The 23,015-nt window shown below is 46.0% G+C and overlaps 1 protein-coding gene across 3 annotated transcripts in view; it reads left to right on the forward strand.

Annotated features, from left to right (window-relative positions):
* The window catches only part of SPRED2 (sprouty related EVH1 domain containing 2), a 60,819-nt gene that overhangs the window by 26,332 nt on the left and 11,472 nt on the right, over positions 1-23,015 (forward strand). For all 3 annotated transcript variants that reach the window (XM_083828214.1, XM_083828215.1, XM_083828216.1), the window contains 3 exons: positions 7,975-8,152; positions 9,404-9,572; positions 12,033-12,097. In XM_083828214.1, the coding sequence (XP_083684340.1) occupies positions 7,975-8,152; positions 9,404-9,572; positions 12,033-12,097 (412 nt within the window). The remainder of the gene's footprint in view (positions 1-7,974; positions 8,153-9,403; positions 9,573-12,032; positions 12,098-23,015) is intronic.

Genomic DNA, 23,015 nt, shown 5'->3' on the forward strand with positions numbered 1-23,015 from the left:
TTAATTATCCGGAGGGAAATATCGAGAGTGCTGCAGGAGAAGCCCCTTGCCTCACTTGCTGCCCTTCTCCGTTGGGGTGGAGGGGTTAAAGAGAGCTGTAATGCAGACTGGGTGTGCATGTTGGTTTTGATACAGTTAATCTCTTTTTTTTTAAATGTATTTAGATGGCAAAAGATAAAAATGTTTTGATTTAAAGCTCGTGCTCTTCTTACACCCCCCGCAGCCCCTGCCTTTTGTGCAGTAGGTCCAACTCGAATTACAGAAAGGTTTTTTTAGTTATTTTGTTTTTACATTTGCACAATACCATCATCCATCAGCCTTCCTAGCTGTGCAGGGGGAGAAGCAGAGCTCCTTCCTTCACCCATCAAAATTGGAGGGGGGGGGGGGGGATGCAAAGTGGATAGGGAGAGCAAGGGTCCTGGTGTTTTTTTTTTTCTCTTCTTTTGTATACTTAATAAACTGTTTTTGTGTTCTGGAGTATCATCATGTGTCATTACCACAGCTCACACCGTGGTACAACGGCGCTGGTAGTGATTTATCTGTGATACACGGCTGTGCAGGGAGGAATGGGATCTGGTGCTGGGTGTCACCACTGCCCTCACAGCAGGCTATGGGGCGATGGGAAGAGGGTTGTGTGGAGGTGGTGGAGTCTTGTGCATCAACCAAATAGATCTGTCCATGGCACTCTGATTTTTGGCGAGCGGTGTCCAATCTCTAGGCTCATTTTACAGAACAAGGAGGGCAAGAAAGCTTAGAAAGGTGGAATACAGTTGCTTTGCTTGTTACTTTAATGTCTTATTTTTACTAAATATCATTCATTAGCTAATGTATGATAGCTGTAACAGTGTTTATGATCAGTATATGTTAGAAAAAGTTGATACAATTTCATTGTGGCTTTATTAAAAAAAAAAAAAAGAAAAAAAATCAATTCAGGATGCAGATCTCATGCAACTACCTGGCTGGCTGGCCAGGCTTTTATGCGCTTTTTGCTTATCTTGCATGTGATATAAAACAAATACCATCTGTCATGCAATAACAACTTCCTTTCTCATTACAGTAAATGATAATGCTAATTAGCTTTCCTTGAAATCTGTTAATATTTTGTACCCTTGCATGAAACTACTGGGACTTACGTGTGCAACTTTGCCCATGCTGCATGCCTAGCCAGTGTGCCACAGGGTAAATCATTCAAATGAATTACCTTGATAAAATGATTTTTCTTGCCTTGCCCTTCCTTACAACTTTCCAAGACATACTGCCATGTGCAGCTGTGACAATGTATTGCAGGATCGATCCATCGAATGATTTTGAGGGAAAGTCAAAACTGCAAAACTGAAGGTCATTCAATAATCCATTGAGAAGGAGAGTTGTGGGGGCTTGGATGAGATTTCCTGCCGCTCAGGAATGCTCGTCATTCATTTAAAAGTTTTGTCAGCGAGACAAAAGCCTCCGTGTGGGTTTTTGGTGCCCCCTGGGAGGTGTGGAGCAAGGGCCAGGTCTCGGCTTGCGGGCGAAGGGTTCCTGGACCCCGCTTTGCAGCCCCATCAGCACTGGAAACGCAAGCAGCTCCACAAGCAGGACAGGGCTGTTTCTCATAAGCTAAATAAAACCTCACTTCAGCGCTGAACAAAGGTTGTGCTGAAAGGCCTCCTTTGTTGGCCGCTGCCTTGTGGCTGGAGGGAGGTGCGGAGGTGGGTGGCTGGGCTCTTGCAGGTGTCTTGGTTTTCGAGAAGTCCTTTTCCCCCTGAAAACAAACAAACAAACAAAACTGCTGTTAGTCTTTGCTACAAAGGCTTTTATGAGCGGGTTTTAACCGAGCTGCAGGGCTGGAAGCAAACCTCGGGGTGCAGCCGGGACATGGCCAGTCTTTATCCTGTTTTTGGGGCCACTGGAGACCCAGAAAGGCAGCTGTTACTGTTTTCCTGAAATGGTGGATCAGCATAAGAGCTGAGTGTGCTGCCGAGCTGGGTTCAGCAGCTTCATTGTAGGCGTAAGGGTGCTGGAAGAGAAAACTCTTTTTTGGTCTCAGAGCGATGCTGAATGCCACTACGAAATGCCAGGGAAGTTTTCTCGTTTTATTTAGGGAGGGAAACGTCGTGAAACGGAGCTTGTGAGGTTAATCCTGCTGTAAGGTGAAGTGCCACAGGACACGCGTGCTGCAGGACTGGGCAGGCAGCGCCGGAGCGAGGCGTGTTGAGATCGGTTCGAACCGCCTTGTATTTACTTTGAGGTGGAAAACAAAATTTCCCAGAACGTCTTTATCCTGTCAGCCCTGGCTTTGAAAGTTGGGAAAAAATAGAGGTTGTAAGCTTGTTGTACCGGAGATAGGTTCTGCGGTGGTTCTGCGTTCTCAGTGCGATGTAGTGATGAGCACAAGGATGACTTTCTGGGTGCAAACCAGAAAGTTTCTGGTTCCCTGCTTCCTCTCCTCGCCCTCCTGTCAATTCTGCCCTGGCGAGATGGGTAGCAATGCATTGAAACTGGGGACGTTTTCCATGGTTTTTGTATGGGTTCCATTTTAACGTTGGGTTTCACCGAAGCGGCACAGATGGCTTTTTTTTTTTACTTGCTGGTATTATAATGAAAAAGTGATTTCCTGCTGGAAACCTAAACGATACTGAAATCTCAAACCTTATTTTGCTGTGGCTCCGTGCACTCAGAATGCTCTTCCTTCTAACAAAGTGATACGTTGTGGTTTCGAAGAGGAAAATGCTGCAGATATTTCACCCTTGCTAGAAGGTTCAAGAACCGAGTAAGCATTAGATCAAGCAAATGGGACTCCAAGAATGGTAGTTTTCAGCGTTTCTGTAGATAGGTTGTGCCCCAGTGACTGCAGAGCTAAATTTGCATGTATCTGAATAGTTCAAACTGTGCTTAAACGCCCGCTGTCTGTGGTTGAGCTTTATAACCTAACCTCTGGCTGCATTAGTAGCCTCTTGCCGTCTTTTTTGCTGTTCCCTGGGGGAATGCGGAAACATTAAAGACAAGAATCTGCATTTTTGAAACCCGTTAAATGCTCGTTTGATGGATGAGAGAGCAGCCTGGTGATATCCAGCAGTAGGTGCCTACCAGACCTCTGCGCGGAAGGTGTAGATGTTCACAGCTGGTGGTGACGTTGTGCAGGGATGGAGGGGACTGTGATGGTGGTTTTTGCCCGCCTGATCTGCTGTGGCAACCTGGGTGGAAACCAGGAGTGAAGAGAATGAGGAACAAATTTCGGATTGGATCTTTGTGGAGCAATTACCTTTCTGTCTGAGACCTGAATCTCTCCTGGCCTTGCAAGCTGGAAAGTCAAGATGGGAAGAAAATAATGAAGGAACTTATGGCAGTGTTAGTGAGGAAAATTGTAAGCTTATGTTCTGGTCAACTAGCCTTGCTAGCAAAGAACTGCTACCTCCTAAAAATATATATACGTATATTGAATTACAGAAGGTGTTCAGGAAGTGTTTTAGAGGTTAAGGGCTTCTAGGAGAAAAATAGGCCCAGACACTTTATTCCCCCCATCCTCAAATCTGAAGGGTGCCATTTCCCATCCTCCAGCTAAATGAAAAATGGAAGCTTTATCTGACAAAGGAATTACAAAGTGCAGGAAAGTGCTTGTATCCCCCGTGAACGGAGCCAGTCTCTTAGACGCACAAATGCTTTGTAAAAGTTAGGTAATGCAGCTGTGATTCAGTTATCTCAAAAATAATCATTCAGTCACTTCGTGTTTAGGAAAATTCTCAATATCCTTCAGAACAGCAATTACAAATGCACACACTTTTTTTTTTTTAATATATTTTTATATGTACGTATGCACACCCACGAGCTATAATTTTTAAAGGGTTCTCTTTCCCTTCCAATAAAAGCAGCACGTGGCTTGCTGCACTACCTCTCCTCCCCGGGTTCATTATGGTTTTTGTTCTGGGTGGGGCTGGCCAACAACCTGAGACAGCCCCAGCAGCAGCTGGCCGGCTGCCATGCAGCTGGGTGATCCCTGCGGATGCTTTCCTCTGCAGCTTTTAATGCTGCTGAAGACGAATCTGTAGGGTTAAGATAGCACAGGACTCCATTTAAGAGCGTAATTAAGAATAGTTTGCATGAAAGGCGTAGTATGCGGGCCGTAAACCCAACAATTAGAGCGGTCTTAAAGTTTTAGAAGCCCATAAAACGAGGGGAACTAAGGCTACTGGTGGATTTTTGGCTATTTTGTTTTTTTTAACTACGTGAAAGATGTGCGTTATCTAATCCTGGGGACAGTCAGTATCTTGCTAATAGAAACAAACCAAGTATTTTCACCTACCTCGTTACCATTCTTCCTGGAATAGCCGAATTGCCCAGCTGCCACCATAAAAGTGAAGGGGGCTGGCTTCAACGTGGCTGTTTTCGCTTCATGGTGCTCTGAACTAGCGAGGTGCCCGTGGGATCTGCAGATTGCTCCTGAGCTGGGTGGCGTGTGATGGCTTGCGAGTAGCCAGAGCCTTGGTGCATTCACATAAAGTTAAATCACAACGAAAATAAACAGCTTTCATGTGAAGGAAGCAAGGTCCGTATATGGACCTGAAGTATTTGAGGACCTCCCAGGCATTTATCAACGCTGGCATGAGGGGAAGGAGCACTGCCTATTCTAGGCTTATGGGTAGAAACTGCAGACACGATTTTGGCTTTAATGAAGCCTGGAAAATTCAACGTGCAGCTTGTAAGTCCTCATACAGTGACTACACTAAGCCGTCAATCCCTAATAAGCCTTAACCTTCTGGTTTTTGGTGCTTTTCTGTTTGTTTGTTTTTCTTTCTTTTACTTTCCTAAGTCCCTTGGCATCAGCTAAGTGTTGGGAAACGTACATCTGTGGCTGGAGCCTGGTAGGAGCGGGTCCGGGCTCCCGGGTCAGCGCAGCGTCACTCATGACTTTTGATCCCGTAGGAAAGTGTGCCAAGGGATTATGTGAATGGAGCCAGAGCCGCTGCACTCTGCTTACCTTGCCAAAGGTGAACCCTTCTGCAGGACAAGGTCCTTTTCTAATAGGAGAGCAGAGGTCTTCTCGCCGTGGTGGGGGATGGAAACTAGCTTCCCTTGCTCGATGTATTTAAGGAGGTAGCTTTTCAAAATGGGAGGACTTCTGTTTATATGGTATTTTGGATGGGTGGGAGCGAGAGATGGTGAGCAATGAGGAACAGAGTAAAATTCAAGTATTCCTTCCATGTCAAAATCTAGTTCCTTCAAGTTCGTCCCCCACCATGTATTCTTGGAAAGCCAGCGAACGATTCTGCACCGTCAATACGTCCTCTCCCCGTTAAAGCAAATTACTCAATTGCTCTGTTTGGGTCCAAAAAATTGCCGTCCCAGCTTGTTTCCCCCTGGCCCTCTGTTATCACAAGAGCGTCTTGGCTGTAGGCAAACCGTGGTCCAAAACCTGGCCATCTTCCCACAAGCCTGATCGGGGTGCAGGAGGTGTCCCCAGCTGAGGATGTCAGGGACAGCCCAATCATGCTGGCTTCTGAAAAATGCCTCTCAAAAATATAATCGTCAGTTTGAGTTAACGAAGCACCCAGCTTTTCCCCTAATGGGTGTCACGCAGCTGTTGGGCACATGGGTGAAATTGGTGGCCTCGGCAGCAGAGGTTGTCACCGTATCAGTGTGGACAGGAAAATGAAAACCGGATGGTTCCGTGGCCCACCACAAGGTGGTTTTAATGGGGAGGGATGGTAGTCAGAGCACCTAAATTTTACGTGTAGGCGTCTGCTAGTGTGCTGAAATAACTCTGAGCCTAGAAATCACTGAGAGGTGATGGAAATGCAAATAATTGGTGGAAAATACAAAGTACCGAGTAACTGCTGATTTCTTGATTTTACTTTAAATGGATGATTTCTGAAGCAAAGTAACTGAAGACTGCGTTCCTTTTGGGATAGCCAAAGGCTCTGGCTGCTCCCCTAAAGCTGAGTGGTAAATCACACAGGAAGCTGTATTGCAAGCAGCAGTTTTCAAGCCTGGAAGGCGAAGCAGCAGTTTGAGTGGATGACTTCTGCAGGAGGATGGGGAGGAAGGTTGTATCTAGTGCTTCTGACCTCCGAAGAGAGGTTGAAATATAATGGGAATTCTCCAGAAGTGAAAGGAGCTACCGTAAAAACAGGACCAAAAAGGAGCCTTGGAGAACAGGAGATGGTTGAGACAAAAAGGCATAGTTGGCTTTCTTTGCTCTTTGTCCATATAGACCATATGGGAAGAATACACAGAAGAAGAGAACACAAATTACCCTGGACGGAAGCAGCTCAGTTTTTACAAAGTAGGAAATCAGATGAAGTATTTTGCTTAATTCTAAGTATCAGGAAGCCAAAGAGATCCAAGTTGCCGCAGGTAAAATGTAGAAATGGTTGTTCATTGGAAAATAAAAAGGTAACGGGATCCATTTACAGGCACGCTTGCCTCATTTCCTGCACCAGGAGGCTGCTCTGAGGACTCAGGGCAAAAAAGTTGTTAAAAACCTTGTTTCTCGGTTCTGGGAGTGCCTGGCATGTGCCAGCTGTGGTGCAGGTAGCATATCTGAGTGTGCTGAAAGGCTTTTTATCAGGCGGTGCAAAGTCCTCAGTGCAACAGGAGATGAAACCTAAGCACGAGAGGTTAACAGCCTTCATCACGTAGGTCCAACGAGAAGGTTGGAGTATCCATTAAAAAAAACGTTGGCGAAGGGGAAATTTCAGAAAAATTTGGAAATTTTTTCCAAATCTGTCCTACGCTAGGGGAGGGAATAGCTGGTCCCAGGCATGTCCACCTCCGTCCCTTGGTCTGTCCTCCAGATGGGTGTAAGACACTCTGTTCCAGCAGGAACCCAGCTGCAGCCTTGCACTTATTCATGCTTTCCTTCTGCATGAAGAATGCTGCTGCTGCCTTTAATTTTGGACCTGTTCTCTTGTCATGTTTTATGGGATGCTGCAAAAAATGTCAAGATACAGAGCTTTCCTAAAGGAGGAATTTCTTTCCCTAGGGATCCTCTTGGAGCCCCGTAAAGGTTGAGTTTTTTCCTTCTGATGAGCTCACTTGGAGGCCTGGAGATGGACAATTCCTCTGCAATTTTCTTTGTGGCCTTTTTCTTATCCCATGTTAATGCTTCCCTGTTTTTCCCAGGTTTGAGTGCCTTGTGGTGCCTTTGTGGGCCTTGTTGGGTGTCTCGGTAGCTCTGCAACTAGCAGTGCCATGGTTGTGTGTGACTGACGTCCAGCCATGCTCTGGTGGCCTCCCCGTGAGGACTGATATCCCCATCGGACACTGGAGCAAAGAGCCTGTGGAAGGGGTGCAGGGGAGGCCTGTGGAAGCTGAGGCCCCCACTGAGGAGGATCTTGTGACCTTTCACAGCGGGCGCTTGCTTCCAGAATAGTTTTTTGCAAGGTTATGGTGTGCTGCCTTTGAAAGCCCCTCGGGGAGCTGGTGGAGCTGTTCTACGGACACGGTGTGGTCCTCATGGTCCTGATGATCTGGGCTAAGCTGGTTCCTGGCTCCTTTCTTTTGAGTTACCAGCTGGAGCCGCACTGTGTTTTTCCTGCAAGGCTGTCCAAGTTGTGGAGGAATTTGAGTGCCGTCTTCCAAACCCCAGCTCACTAACTTGAGTTCGTGGGTTACGTGAGCTGTGTGGTCCTTCTGACACCATGAAGACCTGATACCCTAATGCATCCCACGGGGGTGTTGGCCTTAGGGTGCTGCGTGGCTTAGTCCCCATCCCCAATGACATGAGAGACAGGGCATCTGGGCCCATGGGTTGTTTGATACTGATATCATCTCCGTGTTGATCAACGGGGTCGTTCCCGGCTGTTTGGTGGGTCTCTTCCCTCCGGTGGCTTGAGCAGCCATGCCTTGCGGAGGTGGCCCTCCATCCTGGGCATACGCTCTGCAAACGCGCTGCGGCGGGAGGAGTGCTGTCTAAATACCGCCCTCGAGAAAAACACCCCGATGAGACTCTGTGATGCTCACAAAAGGTTTTGTTTTGTTTTGTTACCATTGCAGTGACAGCTATATTGTGCGAGTCAAAGCTGTGGTTATGACCCGAGATGACTCCAGTGGGGGATGGTTGCCACAAGAAGGAGGCGGTCTCAGTAGAGTTGGCGTCTGCAAGGTCACATACCCGGAGGGCAATGGAAGAAGTGGATTTCTAATCCATGGTGAAAGGCAGAAAGACAAACTGGTAATAGAACCTAATTCAACTTTTGTCTGTTCTTATAATGAGAATTATCCCAAATCTGATGCTATTGTATTCTTGTGCAAGTTTAAAAGAAATAAAAATAAAAAAGGCATGTGCAGATAGTGCCAGATCGGACAAAACAATCCCAGCCTCATCTAGAAGATTACTGAAATGTTGTCTCTCGCTGTCTGGGCTGTCGTGCTGCCACCGGGAAGGAGCAGGTAAATTTTCGACACCCGTGTGCAAAGATCCCCCTCTGATCCCTTGAAAAAGGGCCTGTGTTTTTCTCGACTCTAGCAGGGGTATGTGAGAAGTGAATTGAAGTGTAAAGAATCCATGAAGCCAGTCACATTGCACTGAGTAATGCAGCGCAAGCCTTTAAAAACGGCAATGAATTATTTATGCTGCGTGCTGCTCAAGGTTCGAACGAGCAGAGTGAGAATATGAAGACAAGTTGTCTCTTATGAATTGACGCACTCGGTTTCTTCTGGTAGCTGTTTATCTGAAAAAGAGGGCTTTTCTTTCCCGTACAAAGCAAATTAATAAAGCCACTTCCCTATTTGCAGAGTCTGTTTTGGATGTTATATTTTGTTACCGTGTTTTTATGTATTTGATTCTTCTGAAATCCTCTCCTGTTGAAGAGATGGGCTGGCTTAAAAATAGGCTCCCCACACAGGCTCAGGAAACAGAGTGCTTGGGCAAAAAAAAAAAAAGGAAAAAAGTATCATTCAAGATGGAAATGATCTTGCTTTGAAAAGTTCTGGTGTTTTAAAGCTGTATAAAGTACAGCTTGTCTTTTGCATTGCTGTTTTGCTTGGGATGCTTTTTTGAAGTTATTTTTGAGCCATGCTTATGGTTTTGGGGGAGCGGGGGAAGACTTAGAAGCCATTCCTGTTCTCCTTGGGTATCTCCCTAGAAATGATTTTTGGCACAGCAGTGTCCGGCTGGGGGTGAAGGAGGAAAAAAAGGTGGGGGAGCATAACAGGACCTCCTAAATCTGCTCCAGCAAGCAAGCACCTACTTAAACCCTAATAACAAGATGAATGTGTGATGGTTACGAGAACAATTAAAGTGTCTGGTGTTTATTAGTCATAATTTAGTAGGGAAGGATGTTCCCCAACCAGCGTAGCGCAAATCATGACTTGGCTTACTTTTGGGGAGAGGAAAGCTCTGGTCGGGGCTGAAGCGGTGACAGCTCTGTCCTTTGCGTGGGAAAAGTGACTTTGCTCCTCTCTTGGGCTCGCGCCCTCCCAGGTGGTGCTGGAGTGCTTCGTGAAGAAGGACCTGGTGTACACCAAGGCGAACCCAACCTTCCACCACTGGAAAGTCGACAACAGGAAGTTTGGGCTCACTTTTCAAAGCCCCGCTGACGCTCGGGCCTTCGACAGAGGCGTGAGGAAAGCCATCGAGGACCTCATTGAAGGTACCGAGGCGCATGGAAACCTAGGGAAGAGGGTTCGCAGCAAGGAGATGGGAAGATGCGGGGGTTTAAAATCAGGCCTTGGGCTTGAAAGTCTCTCTGGCACTTCCAAGTGTAGTCCAGCACTATCCTGTGCCGAGCCAGCCCCAGCTCACTTCAGAGAGCTGTGTCTCCTAATCCTTTATGGAGGGAAGGGATTTAAGTCCGAATATTTTCCCATCCTATCTGGCCTGGTCTGTCAAGATTTCACCCGTTAATTATTATCTGGTCTGTTATTAATGCTTTTTCGATAGGCTTGGGTTTCGTGCTTGGGATGACAGCAACAGCCCAGGCTTGTCTTTATGTGCAGCCGAATTTAGTTTTACTAAGTCTTTGTTAAATCATAGGATGAATTCCTGCACGGAGCTGAATAAAAACTGTTTTGTTTTTGCAGTAATTAGTTTTGTCTGTCTCCGCTTGGTTCAATGGTCGCTCTTGAAGACTTTGTTGTGTTGTTGTGTTTTTTTTTTTTAGTTCTGTAAAAAAATGCATTTGAATTGCCCATGCTTTGAAGTTGTCATAAATTCTTCCTTTTCACATCTCATTGCAATCAGTCATAATACAGCTATAATTCAATACTACTTTCCTTTATTTTATTTTAATGAAAATGAATTCATTATGGGTTCTTTGCTTGGTTTTAGCCATGCCACTTTATGTAGGACTCAGTGCTCTAAAGCCTTTCTCCTTCTCACCCCGTGTGACCAGAGCAGTGTTGTATCCAGCTGGTTTTGGTGAACTGTGTTTTGAGGACGTTAGCTCCCTAAGACAGCTTCAGCTTTTGGATGCCCTGTCCTTGCTTTAACATGGAAGTGATAGCCAGGAAAGTGCCACAGGGGAGAAAATATTCGTCTCACCGGTTTGAGGAAGGATCTTCTCAACTAGTTGTTCATTTGCTTTTTCCTGTGCCATTTACCTGAACGAGTCACGGTTAGACCCCCTGCTTCCTTCTTGCTTGCTAAAACTGGGAAGCGTTTTGAGTCATAAAAGCGATGTTTTATCTTTGTGGCACAGGACCATGCAAAGTTATAGCTCAGTTGTATTGAGTGGTATTTTAGAGGTGCTGCTGTGGGGCAGATCCTACACGGCTCTTTCTAATCCGTTTTACAGTGGAAGTATTTAAGATCAAGTTCTGCTGTATCTCAGATACTTCAAAATCAGCAAATCTATATTTATCGCATTAACAGCACAGGCTGATCCTTATGAATGTGCTCCTACTTAACTTCCAAATAAGGCTTTCTGAATGAAAAACAATCACTGGCACGTGCACACACAGTGTCAGGCCTTGGGTTTCACTTAGCATTCAGTTTTTGTTCACTTCATCGAATTTAGCAGGTAATACTAAGCACAACAAACTGTGCATCTGAAGCTTCATTTTATTAAGTCACTGCTTTAACTGGTAGGTTATTTCATGTAGCATCAGAAGTATCTGAGTTTTCTGCACAAGTACAGTAATCCTGGGCAGCTCTGTTAGAGGGAGTCTGGACTTTTTTAAATTTTTTTTATTTTTTACTTTTAAAGCTAATATAGCAAACGGCATGAATGTTTTCACATTACTTAGTGTTTTAAGTGGGCTTTCACACTTAGCTCTGCACATCTTCGTGATTACGCAACTGAACGCAGCCGGGGCTGGTGCGGTTTAGCATTATATAAAGCACGTTATTTCAGAAAAATTTCCAGAGCGAAGGTGGTACCAAGCATTTAACTATTTCGCTTAGGGATGCGACATGGCTCTAACTCAAACGAAGCAGTTTCTCTGGGGGTACCCGTGGGGTGTGGGAAGAGGTCAGAGGGAGGGTTTTTAAATTAAATTTCCCATTTTCCAAGCAGTTGCTAGTATTTTAGTCTTGTTCATGGTTTTGTCTATTTCAGCTCCTTTCATGTTGCTTACATGGAGAAAGATGCCTCTCTGACAAATAGCAAATAGCACAGAAGACCTTTACAGTATTTAATAACATCCTAAATTACCAGGGGAAAAAAAAAAAAACAACAATCTAACTCTTCCCTTTCAAAGTGAGGTTTGTTTTTCAATAAAAAGTGATTTCCCCCCTCCAGTTTTAAGGAATAGATGAAGAATAACTCATGTATGGTTTCTTGACAGCTGAGGGTCTGGCTGTGAGCACTACTTAGTATGTGGCTTTACCATTCAGAAATGAAAGCCTTCTGTAATTGGAAATGCTAAATGCTATTTTTAACATATCTAATTAGCATTGGCAGCCATGCAGTTACATGTCAAGAAACACTTTCAGATTCTACCTTTCCAACACAGCTAGCAGCAGGTGTTTTTTCTTTCTTAATTTAAGCCACTCTTTTACATATATCCAACATGTAAAGTTGTTAGCCTCCAAATGTTCACCAGCCTAATAATAATGAGGAAAAAAAAATGCCTAGAAATTTCATGTTTTTAAATAAAATGTTTCTTTCCAGGGTCTACTACTTCCTCGTCAACGCTTCACAACGAGGCTGAGGTCGGTGACGATGATGTCTTCACAGTAAGTTCATCTCCCTTGAGGTCATTCTCCTTTATGCTCTGGTTTTGCATGGTCAGGTTTAAAAGTTAGCGTGGTTTTTTTTCTTTTTCATTTTATTACCTGGGATTGGTTTCCGGCCTTAATCATGTTTGGTCAGTGGGTGTGTTTTATTTGATGCAAGTATATGCCCTGCAGAAGGTAAACTTTTGCAAAAGCATTTGCTTTCTGTTGGGCTCCCATTGCCACGTGAAAACCGTGACAGAGCAGAGCAGATGTTGTCAGGGATGAAAGTGAGCAAATAATTCCTCTCCACTTTAATATGCCTTGGTCTGAGTGGTGTGTGCAACTCTTTATATCTCTCTGTCTGTCCTTAACCTTCCCACAAACTACTACTACTAGGTGGCCAGCTCTCAGGTGCGCAGTCAAGGAAATTAAATTCTGAAAAGTTAACTTTGCTATTGGGAACAAAAGCCAACTTTGAAGGTGTCTTGCAAGTACGTGAAGGTAGAAAGTTCAAGCAAGCGTTTTTCAGCTGGAGAAAGGCACGGTGACGTGCGATCTACCTAACCAGCGGTGGCTTAAGTAGGAGTGAGTTGCTTGTATTTAATTTGTGGTAACGTCTAAAATGCGTTCTGGAGCTTTTATGAAACAGAAGAAGCTTCCATCCCTGCTGCACTCGCATGCTGTAAAAGAGGGGGGAAAAAAACAAAAACCAGTGAATACATCGGATGAAATTGTAATCCGATCACGGATATTCCATGGGCCAAAAAAAAAAAAAAAAGACACTCACAATGAATACTTTGTTTTATTGCACTTATTTGCCCGGCTCCGCTCGCAAACCCTCGGGCGCACGTGTGCGTGCCTTCGTTACGTGATAAATGCCCTCGTTGTCCCGCGGTGCAGGTGGGGACGGGTCGCAAGGTGGGATGTGTGGCCACAGGCGATTCCTCGCTCAAAAAAACATCTTCTGGACCGTTCCTTGCATCTGGAGGGCAAACAGGGAGGAGCTGAGGATGGGGAGACAGACGTGCTGCCAAGCCGTTCGGAAACGGCTGCAGGCAAGCATCCCGAAGTCGAAAGGTGGTGGTTTGTTTCTTTTTTTTTTTTAGGGCGACTTTGGCCGGTGTGGGACCAGGTTTCCTGCCGTGCTTTGACCCGATGGCTGGCACGTTGTCCGCGCCTGTCCTTTTGTCACGACTCGGGGAGACAAACAACAGCAGGCAGGGTTAAAAGGTGACTTCCTGCGCTCCGCAGCAAAACCATCATTAGCAGCTGCTTCCCAGCTACCTGCCAGGGGTGATTTATAGGCACAGAGCAGGGGGAGGCCCCGCTGGAGCCAGGGCGGTTTACCGATTTGTGCTGTTTTGTCCCAAAAGTGGCTGGAGTCCACAGGCGAGCAGTGCTCTGCCGGGCTGGACGTTGTTCTGGAACCGTGTGCGGCTCTTGTGTGGTCATCGGGGTGGGGCTGATCGCCAAAACGTGCCTTACATGGGCATCCATGGGCCAGCTCTCGCTGGGTTAGGCACAGAAATATTCTGTGTTAAAGCAACGAAAAGTAGCCTACAGAAATAGCAAAGGTCATGTTTTTTGTTTTTACTAAAACCCAGCCGGTTGACATGTAGGGACCTGGGAGTGCTCCTGTATTTCTCCTCATGCTCCATCTTGTGCTGATTTTTAAACTCTTAGGGTGCTTCTAACCAGGAGAAGAACTGTCGCCTTTCAGTACGCTCTGCCTTACACCAGGAAAGCTGGACAGACCGTGCAGTGGCTGCATCAAAACAGCTCAAACCCCTCCTGTATTCAACCAAAACGCAGAGAGGTGTTACCCTCTCCTTGACCCCAGCGAGGTGTCAGATCGCCCCCCGCAGCGCCGATATTTATGGGAAGGATGCTCGGTGGCGAGGGAGGAACAAGCTGCTTGATAGCATCCGCATGCAAGTCGGCACCCGGCTGGGGTCCACGGGGACCTTCACACCTCGGCTTCTGCTGGGGTTTTGTGCACGTTTTGGCACATTGGGTGGGCTGCAGCATAGCAGGAGGACATCACTGATGGTGGTAGCTCATGGGGTGCTGCTGGTCGAGCTGTCACAGGGATGGGTGTGTTGTACCCCAAAAATCAGGCTTTTTGCCCAGTATCCCTTCCCTGTTTTCTTGGGTTGAAGTTTCTCCTTTCACTGCTGTCTTTAAGCTATTTGAAGTCCTTGAATTCCCATTTACCTGCAAATCCTGGTAGGTGATGGTGGAGCCTGAGATCTGCATAAGCCTGAAATAAAACACTAAAGTGTAGAGAGTTTTTAGACTGGAAGAAATTAATGTGTAGTGGGTTTTTTGTTTTTTTTTTTTCTTACTGTTTTCGTTAGTTTATTTTAACCTTTCTGTTCCATTCTTTCTTTCAACTTCTTCTGGACTTGTGTCTCACAGTCCATTTGGTCATCCTTGCACACACAGCTTTATTACAACTCTCCTGTAAACTCTTTTTCCCCAGCCACAGCAATAGATTTTTAGGGCTTGGTTTCTTGCTCTGTTTTAAAGAGAAAGTACATTTGTTCTTTTTATTTCCTAAGGTAGTTATTAAAATCTTCACAGTCCTCCCCCTCTCCCACACATGCATGAATAAACTTAACTGCGTGTGGCAGAATTTTCAAAAGCATCTGCATGATTGAGTCATTTAAGCAGTCATTTACGCGTCTCTGAAAATCCCAGCCGTCGCCACTGCACTGCTGCCTCAAAGACTTGCTCCAAGGTCCTTCCTCTCCTTGAAGTCGTTTCAGTCACTTCGACCACAGCCGTCCAAGACTTCCAGTTGCTTGCTCTGCTTTGCAGATTGCTGCACATCTCCATCAGCATTTGCACCAATGCATCAGCTTAAAAAGAAAAATCAAATCCTCATTACGCATGAGTACTGCTGGTTATTGATTGAAGCAAGGGGGTTGTGCTTTTACCTTATTAGCTTCAGTGCTGCTCCATGGGATGATGACTTCTCACATTTTTTGTGCGTGTAACTCGTATGGCATCCGTCTCGGTGGCTTGCCAGCCAGCACGTGAGCCCGCCAGGGATCCCATAGGTTATTTGCCCTGAGGATGGGAAGGCTTGCCCTGGTGGTGGGGCTCTCCATCAGGCTGTGATCTTGTGGGGGTTAACAGAGGATTGTTTTCTTGTACCAGAAGTTTTGTGGTTTTTTTTTTTTTTTTGAAGAGGGGTGAATTACCTGCAGCTGTGGCTCGGGAAGCGTCGCTGGGGTCGGTAGCCTTATTCCCTCTGGTGCCTATAGCTTGCCGTGCCAGCTTGGCTGATAAAAGAACTCGGGCGGCAGTACCCTGCCCCATCCCTATGGCATGTGTGCTCCCTGGCCGTTGTTCTGAAGCCTGGATTGTATCTTTAAAAACAGGACTCTGCCATCTAGTAAGTTTGCTGTGCTTTAGACCTGTAGCAGCTAGATAAACCAATTCAGACCTCTGAAAGCCATACCTCGTAAAGCAGAAAGCAAAAGTATCTAGAAATAAATGTCACTGACTTCAGGGGAAAAAATGCTTATTTCTGAAATGAAATCTCCATTTAGAAGTTTTAACAATATGTAGTTGTGTTTCTTTAATTCCAGATCCTCAGTAGAGCCCATAAATGTTTTCCATATGTTAGCAAATAAATTTCTCCTGTCTTGTACATTATAAATCGTCCTCTCAAGAGATGCAATCTGAGTAAGACTAGCCATCCGTTCTGTCTCCGTTGGGGGAAACATTGTCTTTGCAGTGGTCTGAGAGTGTTGTTTGTCTTCATCCATCTAGTTTGCATCTTCAGGCTTCTTTAATTAACAGTCACTTCAGAAGTACCTATTAATAAGGTCCAAATACATTCTGTAGCTCTTCAGCCACAGAATTTGCCATATAATTGAGTTCTTGTGCAGAATTTTTCCTTAATCTACACTTTTACTTTCAATTACAGATAATAATCCCACATGACCATGAAGTGAAAAATGTGAATTGAGTCCAAGGAAAGAAAGGTCAATGTCTTCCAGAGTCTGCAGAGTGCCTGAAATGGTCTCTTTTAGCAACCCACCCGAAAAGCAGAGATGTTCATTCTGAAACCTTATGACCAGTTCAGCTGAAATGCTGCTCATGTGTTTTTCAGATAAATCCGCAGCCTTGTGCCTGCTTTAGTGCTAAAGACAAGACACCCACTGGCAGGAGGAGCAATGGCTCCCATGTCTGTTCTGCTTTGTGAACCTAAAAATGACTGCAGTCCTCTTTTGGCTTAATGGGAACGGGAGGGAGAAAACAAAGAAAATCAACCTTACTAAGTCTGACATTCATTTTGCAATGATAGCTGTTTCGTGTCATTAATAATTTTAAAAATACATGGGTTTTTTGTTGAAAATGAGACTGACAAAATTTTGCAGATAGAGGAGTGTGGCTAAGCTACAGGTTTGGGTTTGTGGATGTATAGACACAGTCCACTGCTTCTCTTGCAGACTTTATGGGGTCCTGGCTAAAAGCTTTCTTGCCTCTGTTCCTCAGCTACAAGACAGGGAAAATACTCTTCTCCTTTGCTAAGGTGACGTGAACAGATCTTGCTGCCAGCAAGGCCGCCCCAGGTTTTCTCTCTGCATTTCACTGCTGTGGGTAACCAGGATCCTGCTGCTGTGCTTCTCACCCACGATCTCCAGACTCTCATTTTCCCCATGGGGCTGCGTGCTTGGAGGGATCCCGCACCCCTCGTGCCCTTTTCTCAGCATGAAGACATACTGGTCCTGTGCTTGGGGACGTTAGGGCCAGGAAGCTTGTCCTGTGGCGTGGATGCTGCTAGCAGTCATCGAAGGGACGGCGGCAGCCGAGCGGGTCGTGGCAGCTGTTAACGTTACAGCCCTCTTTGCATCTCTTCTGGTTTCATAATTAAAAAAACAGATTTCTCCCTGCTGCCTTTCCATGAAACCTTTTCCCTACTTTCATCTCCCATGTGGGCCTCAAGTGTGTTACAGCCTCACTATTAAAATTTATAAGATTTATGTTAGTTAGATAAACACTAAATCTAACTTTTCTTGCTGGCTTGGTCGTTCCACGTTCAGATGGTTCTTTTAAAGAACCACTGTATCTCTTTTTCTTTAAAGTAGATATGTAGAGACCCAGCCCAATTGCTTTGGATGACTATACTTGTAAATTCTTGTGAGCTCTGTGTAAGGCTGGAGCATCCTTCATCCCACCCCTCTGTGGAAAATGATGTTGCTGAGCACAGAGAAGCACCGAGTTGCAAGATTTATTCCTTTCATGAGTTGCGTTCGGGGAATGAGGAGCAGCAAGAGCCTGCAGTTTCCTTGTCCTTAAGGCTAAGATATGGTAACAGAAGGGAAAAGCTTCTTTTGGAGGAGCAGAGCTTGGTACGGGGGTGGTGGGGTGCGGGGCTTAGGTTGTCACTGCGAGCAAATCCGCCTTGTTTGTTCTGTAAGGCTGAGCAGAGCAATTAGGGACCCGTCACAGCAGTAGGGCTGGGTGGCATTACCTGTGTTATTCTTCCTGCTCAGCGATGCACGGACGGCAGAAGGGTTCACTGCTCCTACCCACATCCTCTGATGTCTGGATTTGGGGCTGGTGTTGTAAACCACAGCTATTCTAATCCAGATTAAAAAAGAAATACTTGCCAAGAAGAGAGAAATTTACACACAGATACCAGCAGGCTCGAATATATATATTAAAATACATATTAAAAAATAAATCTTCACTGGCTTAAATGAAGAGAAATGAACTGGACTCAGACTCCTGCTGTTTTTCATAGCTGGGTGCCTCAAGCTGTGTGCAGCACTCTGCACATCACAGTCCTGCACGTGCACAGACAGCGTAACACCAAGGCAGTCACCATTTATCACATCTGAGCACAGCTTGCATTCTTCTTGCTTTTGCCCTGTGAAGTCTGTCTCAATTTCTTCCAGCAGACCCACTGCCAAGGTAGTTGTGGAGTCTGAAGTTATTGGTTTATCTGTAGCTCTTTCTTTTTTTCTTCCTCCCTTTAATTGCCAGGGTATTTCAGCTTCTCCATGGAGGCGGTTCTGTGCTGGGGGTCAGGAGACCGCACTGAAATAGTGAAAAAGTCCTGGATTCCAAACCATTTTAAAACTAGATTCTTTTATGCTTTTCTTCTGCCTTTCTTCAGGTTGACTTTGCCTGTAATGAATTTCTGTCAGTCAATGGGGACAGACAACGACACTTGAAGAGGTTTTTCAGTAGGGAAAATCAAGTGGAAAGTTTTTTCTCTGGTGCCATAGCCAGAGGTTTTCATAGCAGTGTGCTTCCTTCCCCCTTTCCTCCAGGACCTCCTATTTCTTCTAAGTGACACTGGAAATTAACACATTTATTTCTTATTCTTACTATAAATACAAGCAAGTTTTACTTACGACAGTAATCCTATACGATTGTCCCTGAGACAGAGGTGTCACCAGGAATGGCAGCTGCTGTTTTGTTCAGTCCTTCAAAACCGTACGGTAATTACTGTCTTCTCCCTATAGGTTGTCCTTGTTTGCTCATAGCCTGTCTTGTGGGCAGAAGGAAATACAAAAATTGCTGCGGCGTGGAAGTTCTGGAGATAGGCTTTACATGAAATCTGTTTATTCTTACGTAAATTGCAGATTCATGATATGAAAATGAAGAGCTAAGGTGAGCTGATGGGAGAGAGAACCGTGGCGTAGATTTGAAACCTTGCTTTCTTTCAAAGAAAGGAGGGGGAAATAGAGGTCTTGCACAATTTATGCGTTGCTTTATTGCATTTATTGTATTACTTCTTGCTTTCAGGTCAGTCTCAGGTGGGTAAACCAGGCTTTTGTTGCTAGAGATGGGTTACCAAATGCGCCGAACTTCAGTTTAAGGCTTTAAAAAATTAATGTTTTGTTTTGTTCATTTGTTTTTGTTTTTGTTTTGATTAAACAATCTGCATCAGCCTGGTTGTTTTACCACACACAGCCTTCAAATGACCAAGTCCTTTGCATTACCTGTCTCTTTAGCAGCCTGGACGAGGGAAGCAGTCCTTTGTGGTGAATAGCAGCCTGCTCGGAGCCCATAGCATTTGGGGTGTGTATGTATGAAGACAGGCGAGGAGCATCTGTTGTTCAGGAACAAATTATTAAGCAGATAATATCCATATTGAGCTCTCCTGAGCCTTGCTGTCGTGTAGTTTTTATGTAGCTAATTATAGCGGTGATGTGGATGTGTCAAACTGCTTTGCTGAGGGTAAGCAATTTCTCTTGTCGCAATTCTTTCTCTAAAGACTGTTTTTATAGTGTGTTTTCTGGCTCTGTACCGTTCCCACATCCAAACACAGTTGGGCTTGCAGTGGGATTGGGATATATCCTGCAGGAAGCTGAAATCTGATCTTCTGCTACGATGGAAGTTTCCTTATAGCTGCATCTTGCCAGAACTTGTAAGTGGTGTACTTTGTGCACCAGTTAGGGATCGGTTGTTGGTTAGCTTGCCCCTTTTCCTTTGCTCCAGCAGTTCAAAGGAGATTTTTTTTCTGTTTTAAACACTCCCTGCCCTGTGCTTAAATGATGACAGGGTGACATAGGTAAACGTGCCAGCTCTTCCAGTATTACACTCGATTCAATTCTTCTGTTGTGTATGACCAGTCTCACATTCATGTGAGTGATCTCCAGGCTTCCAAAAGCTTGTTTTCTTGTAACATACAGTCACTGGAGGCTTTTGGAGGAGAAGGGCCACCAGCAACCTGCTGGTAGGATTTGTTGTCTGAAGGTGAATCGACCGGTGCCGTGCTAGCTGGAGTTTGTAGCTAAGGAGTTGTTGCTCTGAGCGCGTTGCAGCACCGTTTTACACTTGCAATCAGCTAGCTGAATGTTTGTCTTCCGAAAAATAATTTGGCCGCGTAGTAATGTACTCGAACTATGTGATGAGTTAAAGTGTGAAGCTGTTTATGAGCGCCTTCCCTTTTAATTCATCTGGAGCCGAACGTTTTAGTGCATTGGTGTGCTTAAAACACAGACGTGTCGGAAACAAAACGTAGCCAAGCTGAAATCACCCTGTCTTAATGTACAGTGAAATGGAGGGGGAAGAGCTGGATTTCTTTCTTCTTTTTTTTTAATTTTTTTAAAGGATCTTTTTAACCTGGATCAGCATATTGGTCAGATTTAACCGCATGGCCCCATGAGCAGGAGCCTGGATAAAGTGGAGAGCCTGGGGGAGATGTCAGCCAGCAGCACAGCCCAAATCGCTGTCCCTGGATGCCCTTGGAGGTGGGCTTTGCTTTCCCAAGGACCTGGGCATTGCTGGGGTGTAGCAGAGGATGCAGTGTTGGCAGAGCGAGCTGGGGTTTTGTTTTACATAGTCCACATCTGAGTGCAGCATCTTTAAAGTTGGGAAGAGAGTGGCAGTGAGGAAAGTTCCTATTTTTTTTTTTTCCCTTTATTTTTTTTTTCTCCCAGAGAATGAAAGAGAAGTGTGTAGTGAATTTCCGCTTGTTTTTTTCAGCGTGTGTGGAGGCTGCTGTGCCATCTAGAAGGGCAGCAAGCGCACTGAGATTTGACCTTTGGGGAAGGGAATGTGCAAACATGCCAACCTGCCCCGTGTCTGTGGCACGCATGTTTTTCCTCCCGGTGCTGCGCGCTGGTCAAGGTGAACCAGGCACTTAGCGGGCAGTGTTTTCCAGTACAGCTTGTCTCCGGCGTGTTTGCAGCGCGGAGGATTTGTGTATCTCAGCTTTTCAATGGAGCTTTACAAAGTGAGGCGGAGGCCTCCTGATTTTGGCCTTGCTTTTGTTCAGCCGTGGCTCCCCGGCCATTTCTTCGGCATTACATACGGGAGCATAGGAGGGAGACCTGATTCAAGGCAAGAAGTCCAAGAGGAGCGCGTTTGGTTCCCCCCAAACTTCAGCACTGTACGCGAGACGGCAGCCAAGGGATGCAGCTCCCGGTGCTGCTGCAAAGCCGGCAAAGTTCCTGCATTTGTGTTTAAAAAAAAAAGCAGCAAAATGAGTAAAAAGTGGGGATGCTGGCTGGATTCGGGTGTCTCGAAGGCAACGGGCAGAATGCAAAAAAAAAGCAGGGTGCAGGCACGATCGGGAAGAAGCAGCTTTGGCTGACAGGCAGTGCGATGACTGACAGCTTCCTGCACCGCGGCGGGACGGATTAGGGACTCGCCGCCGGGTCTGGATGAAGCCAGGATGCTCGGCCAGGCATCCCAGCTGGCATGGAAGTCAAAGGGGGAAGGCTCGTGTCCGCCGGTGCTGCTGCGCTGGGACCTCGTGTCCCGGCGGCGACAGGAGGAGGGCTGGGTCAGAACCGCGGGGCAGATGAGGATCTCGGCGCTGCTTTTCAGGAGAGGGGCTGCCATTTCCACATGCTGTTTTAGGCATAGGCAAATCTGGTTTGAATCCCATTGTCTCATGTAACGGGCATGGGAAAAAATAAAGAAAAGGGGGGGGGAAAAATGCAGAGAGTTCAAGCTGCTTGGAGCGTGCATCCGAGTTTTGCTAAGTCTAACCATAGTTTGGTTTCATCCTCTTGATTTTATTTTTTTTATTATTTTCTTGGAGAGCTCGCAAAGAGGAAGGAGGAGTTTGGGAAAGCTAAACAAAGCAATGTGCTCTTACATGAGGCTTCCAGAATGATTGTTCCTTTAAAGTGACAGGCTCCCCCTTTTTAAAAAGCAAGGAATAAAGAAAATCCCCCGATTGACAAAAAATCCTGCATGATGAAACCACTCTAACCCCCAGGCATGTGTTGGTTGTTGCTGAGGATGAACAAAACCATGCCATGGAATACAAAAGCCCTGGGAGCTCACCGTGGACCTCTGCCCAGCGCAGAGATGCGCCATAAACAACTGCATCTCAATAGCCCTGTTCCCTCACCTGCCTAATGTGTTTTGCCAAGGGTCTGCTCTCCCCGCGTCTCGTAAATATTTTATGAAAATTAAATCAGAAGTGATTACGGCGAGCAGTTCATCTGTCTCTGGTTCTGTCTGCGAGGAGGGAAGGGAAGGCGGGAGTCAGTACCACTGCATTTTTAAGCGGAGCCCGACATATTTGCAGTGCATGTGAAGAGGGTATTTTAAAAGTTTGCATCAGCTGTTGGGTTCTATTTTGGGGATGGATTCCAGCGAAAATAACGTGGATGCTCATAACTGTGTGAATAAATGACCCCTAACTGCTTTCTTAAAATATCGTATCAGTCTGCTGTGGGAAGTCGGCGTTTAACTGTTTTTTCTCCTCTGTTTGCGTCTGAGTGTATTGTATAGGAGGAGCGCGCCTCCGAACTTCGAGGCTGAAGTGTTTAATTTGTTCGTAGCAAAGACGGGAACAATGGTTCAGGTGCACCAATCCTTGTAGCTCAGCTAATCTAGTTTTTGTTAGCATTCCCCCTCCCCGGTCCTGTTTTCCCCCTCCCTGGAAATTTCGGTGTGGAAGAGCTGGGATTCAGCAGCGAGTTATGTGCAGCCATCTGTTCCCGGCTGCCCTGGGAGCCGCGCAGGCTCTCGCCATCCTCTCTGCATGTGCATTGCTCAGCACCCGCCGACCAAGCTTCGTGCCTTTATTTCCCAGCATCCGTACCGGTCTTCTGAAGGAAAACCTTGTCGGCAGCGCTGGGTGTGCTAAGTTCCCTCTTAGCACCTCAAAATGAGGAGCTAGCACTTGGCTGATTAAATGCAGCTCTGCTGACAGCAAGCACGGTGAAGGCTGAAGACTTTAAAGAGGAGCTGGCACCCACCTCCCCCTCCATACCCCTCATCTCTGCCCCTTAGGCCACCTTGAGAGCCTCCTGTGCCATCAGGACACAAGCCTCTACGTGTGGTGAACTGGGCTTGGGGAGAAGATCCAGCCAGAAAAGTTCTTTAAAAATACAGATGGAGAGACTTGGGGCTAGATTCTTGTGGCTCCTCAGCCAGCATGCATTAAAGGGACATGATGGGAGGGAGAAGCGGGGACTGTCATCTCCCCGTGGCAGTGTGGCCC

This window comes from Anser anser, assembly GCF_964211835.1.
Source record: "Anser anser genome assembly, chromosome: 3".
Taxonomy (NCBI): Eukaryota; Metazoa; Chordata; class Aves; order Anseriformes; family Anatidae; genus Anser; species Anser anser.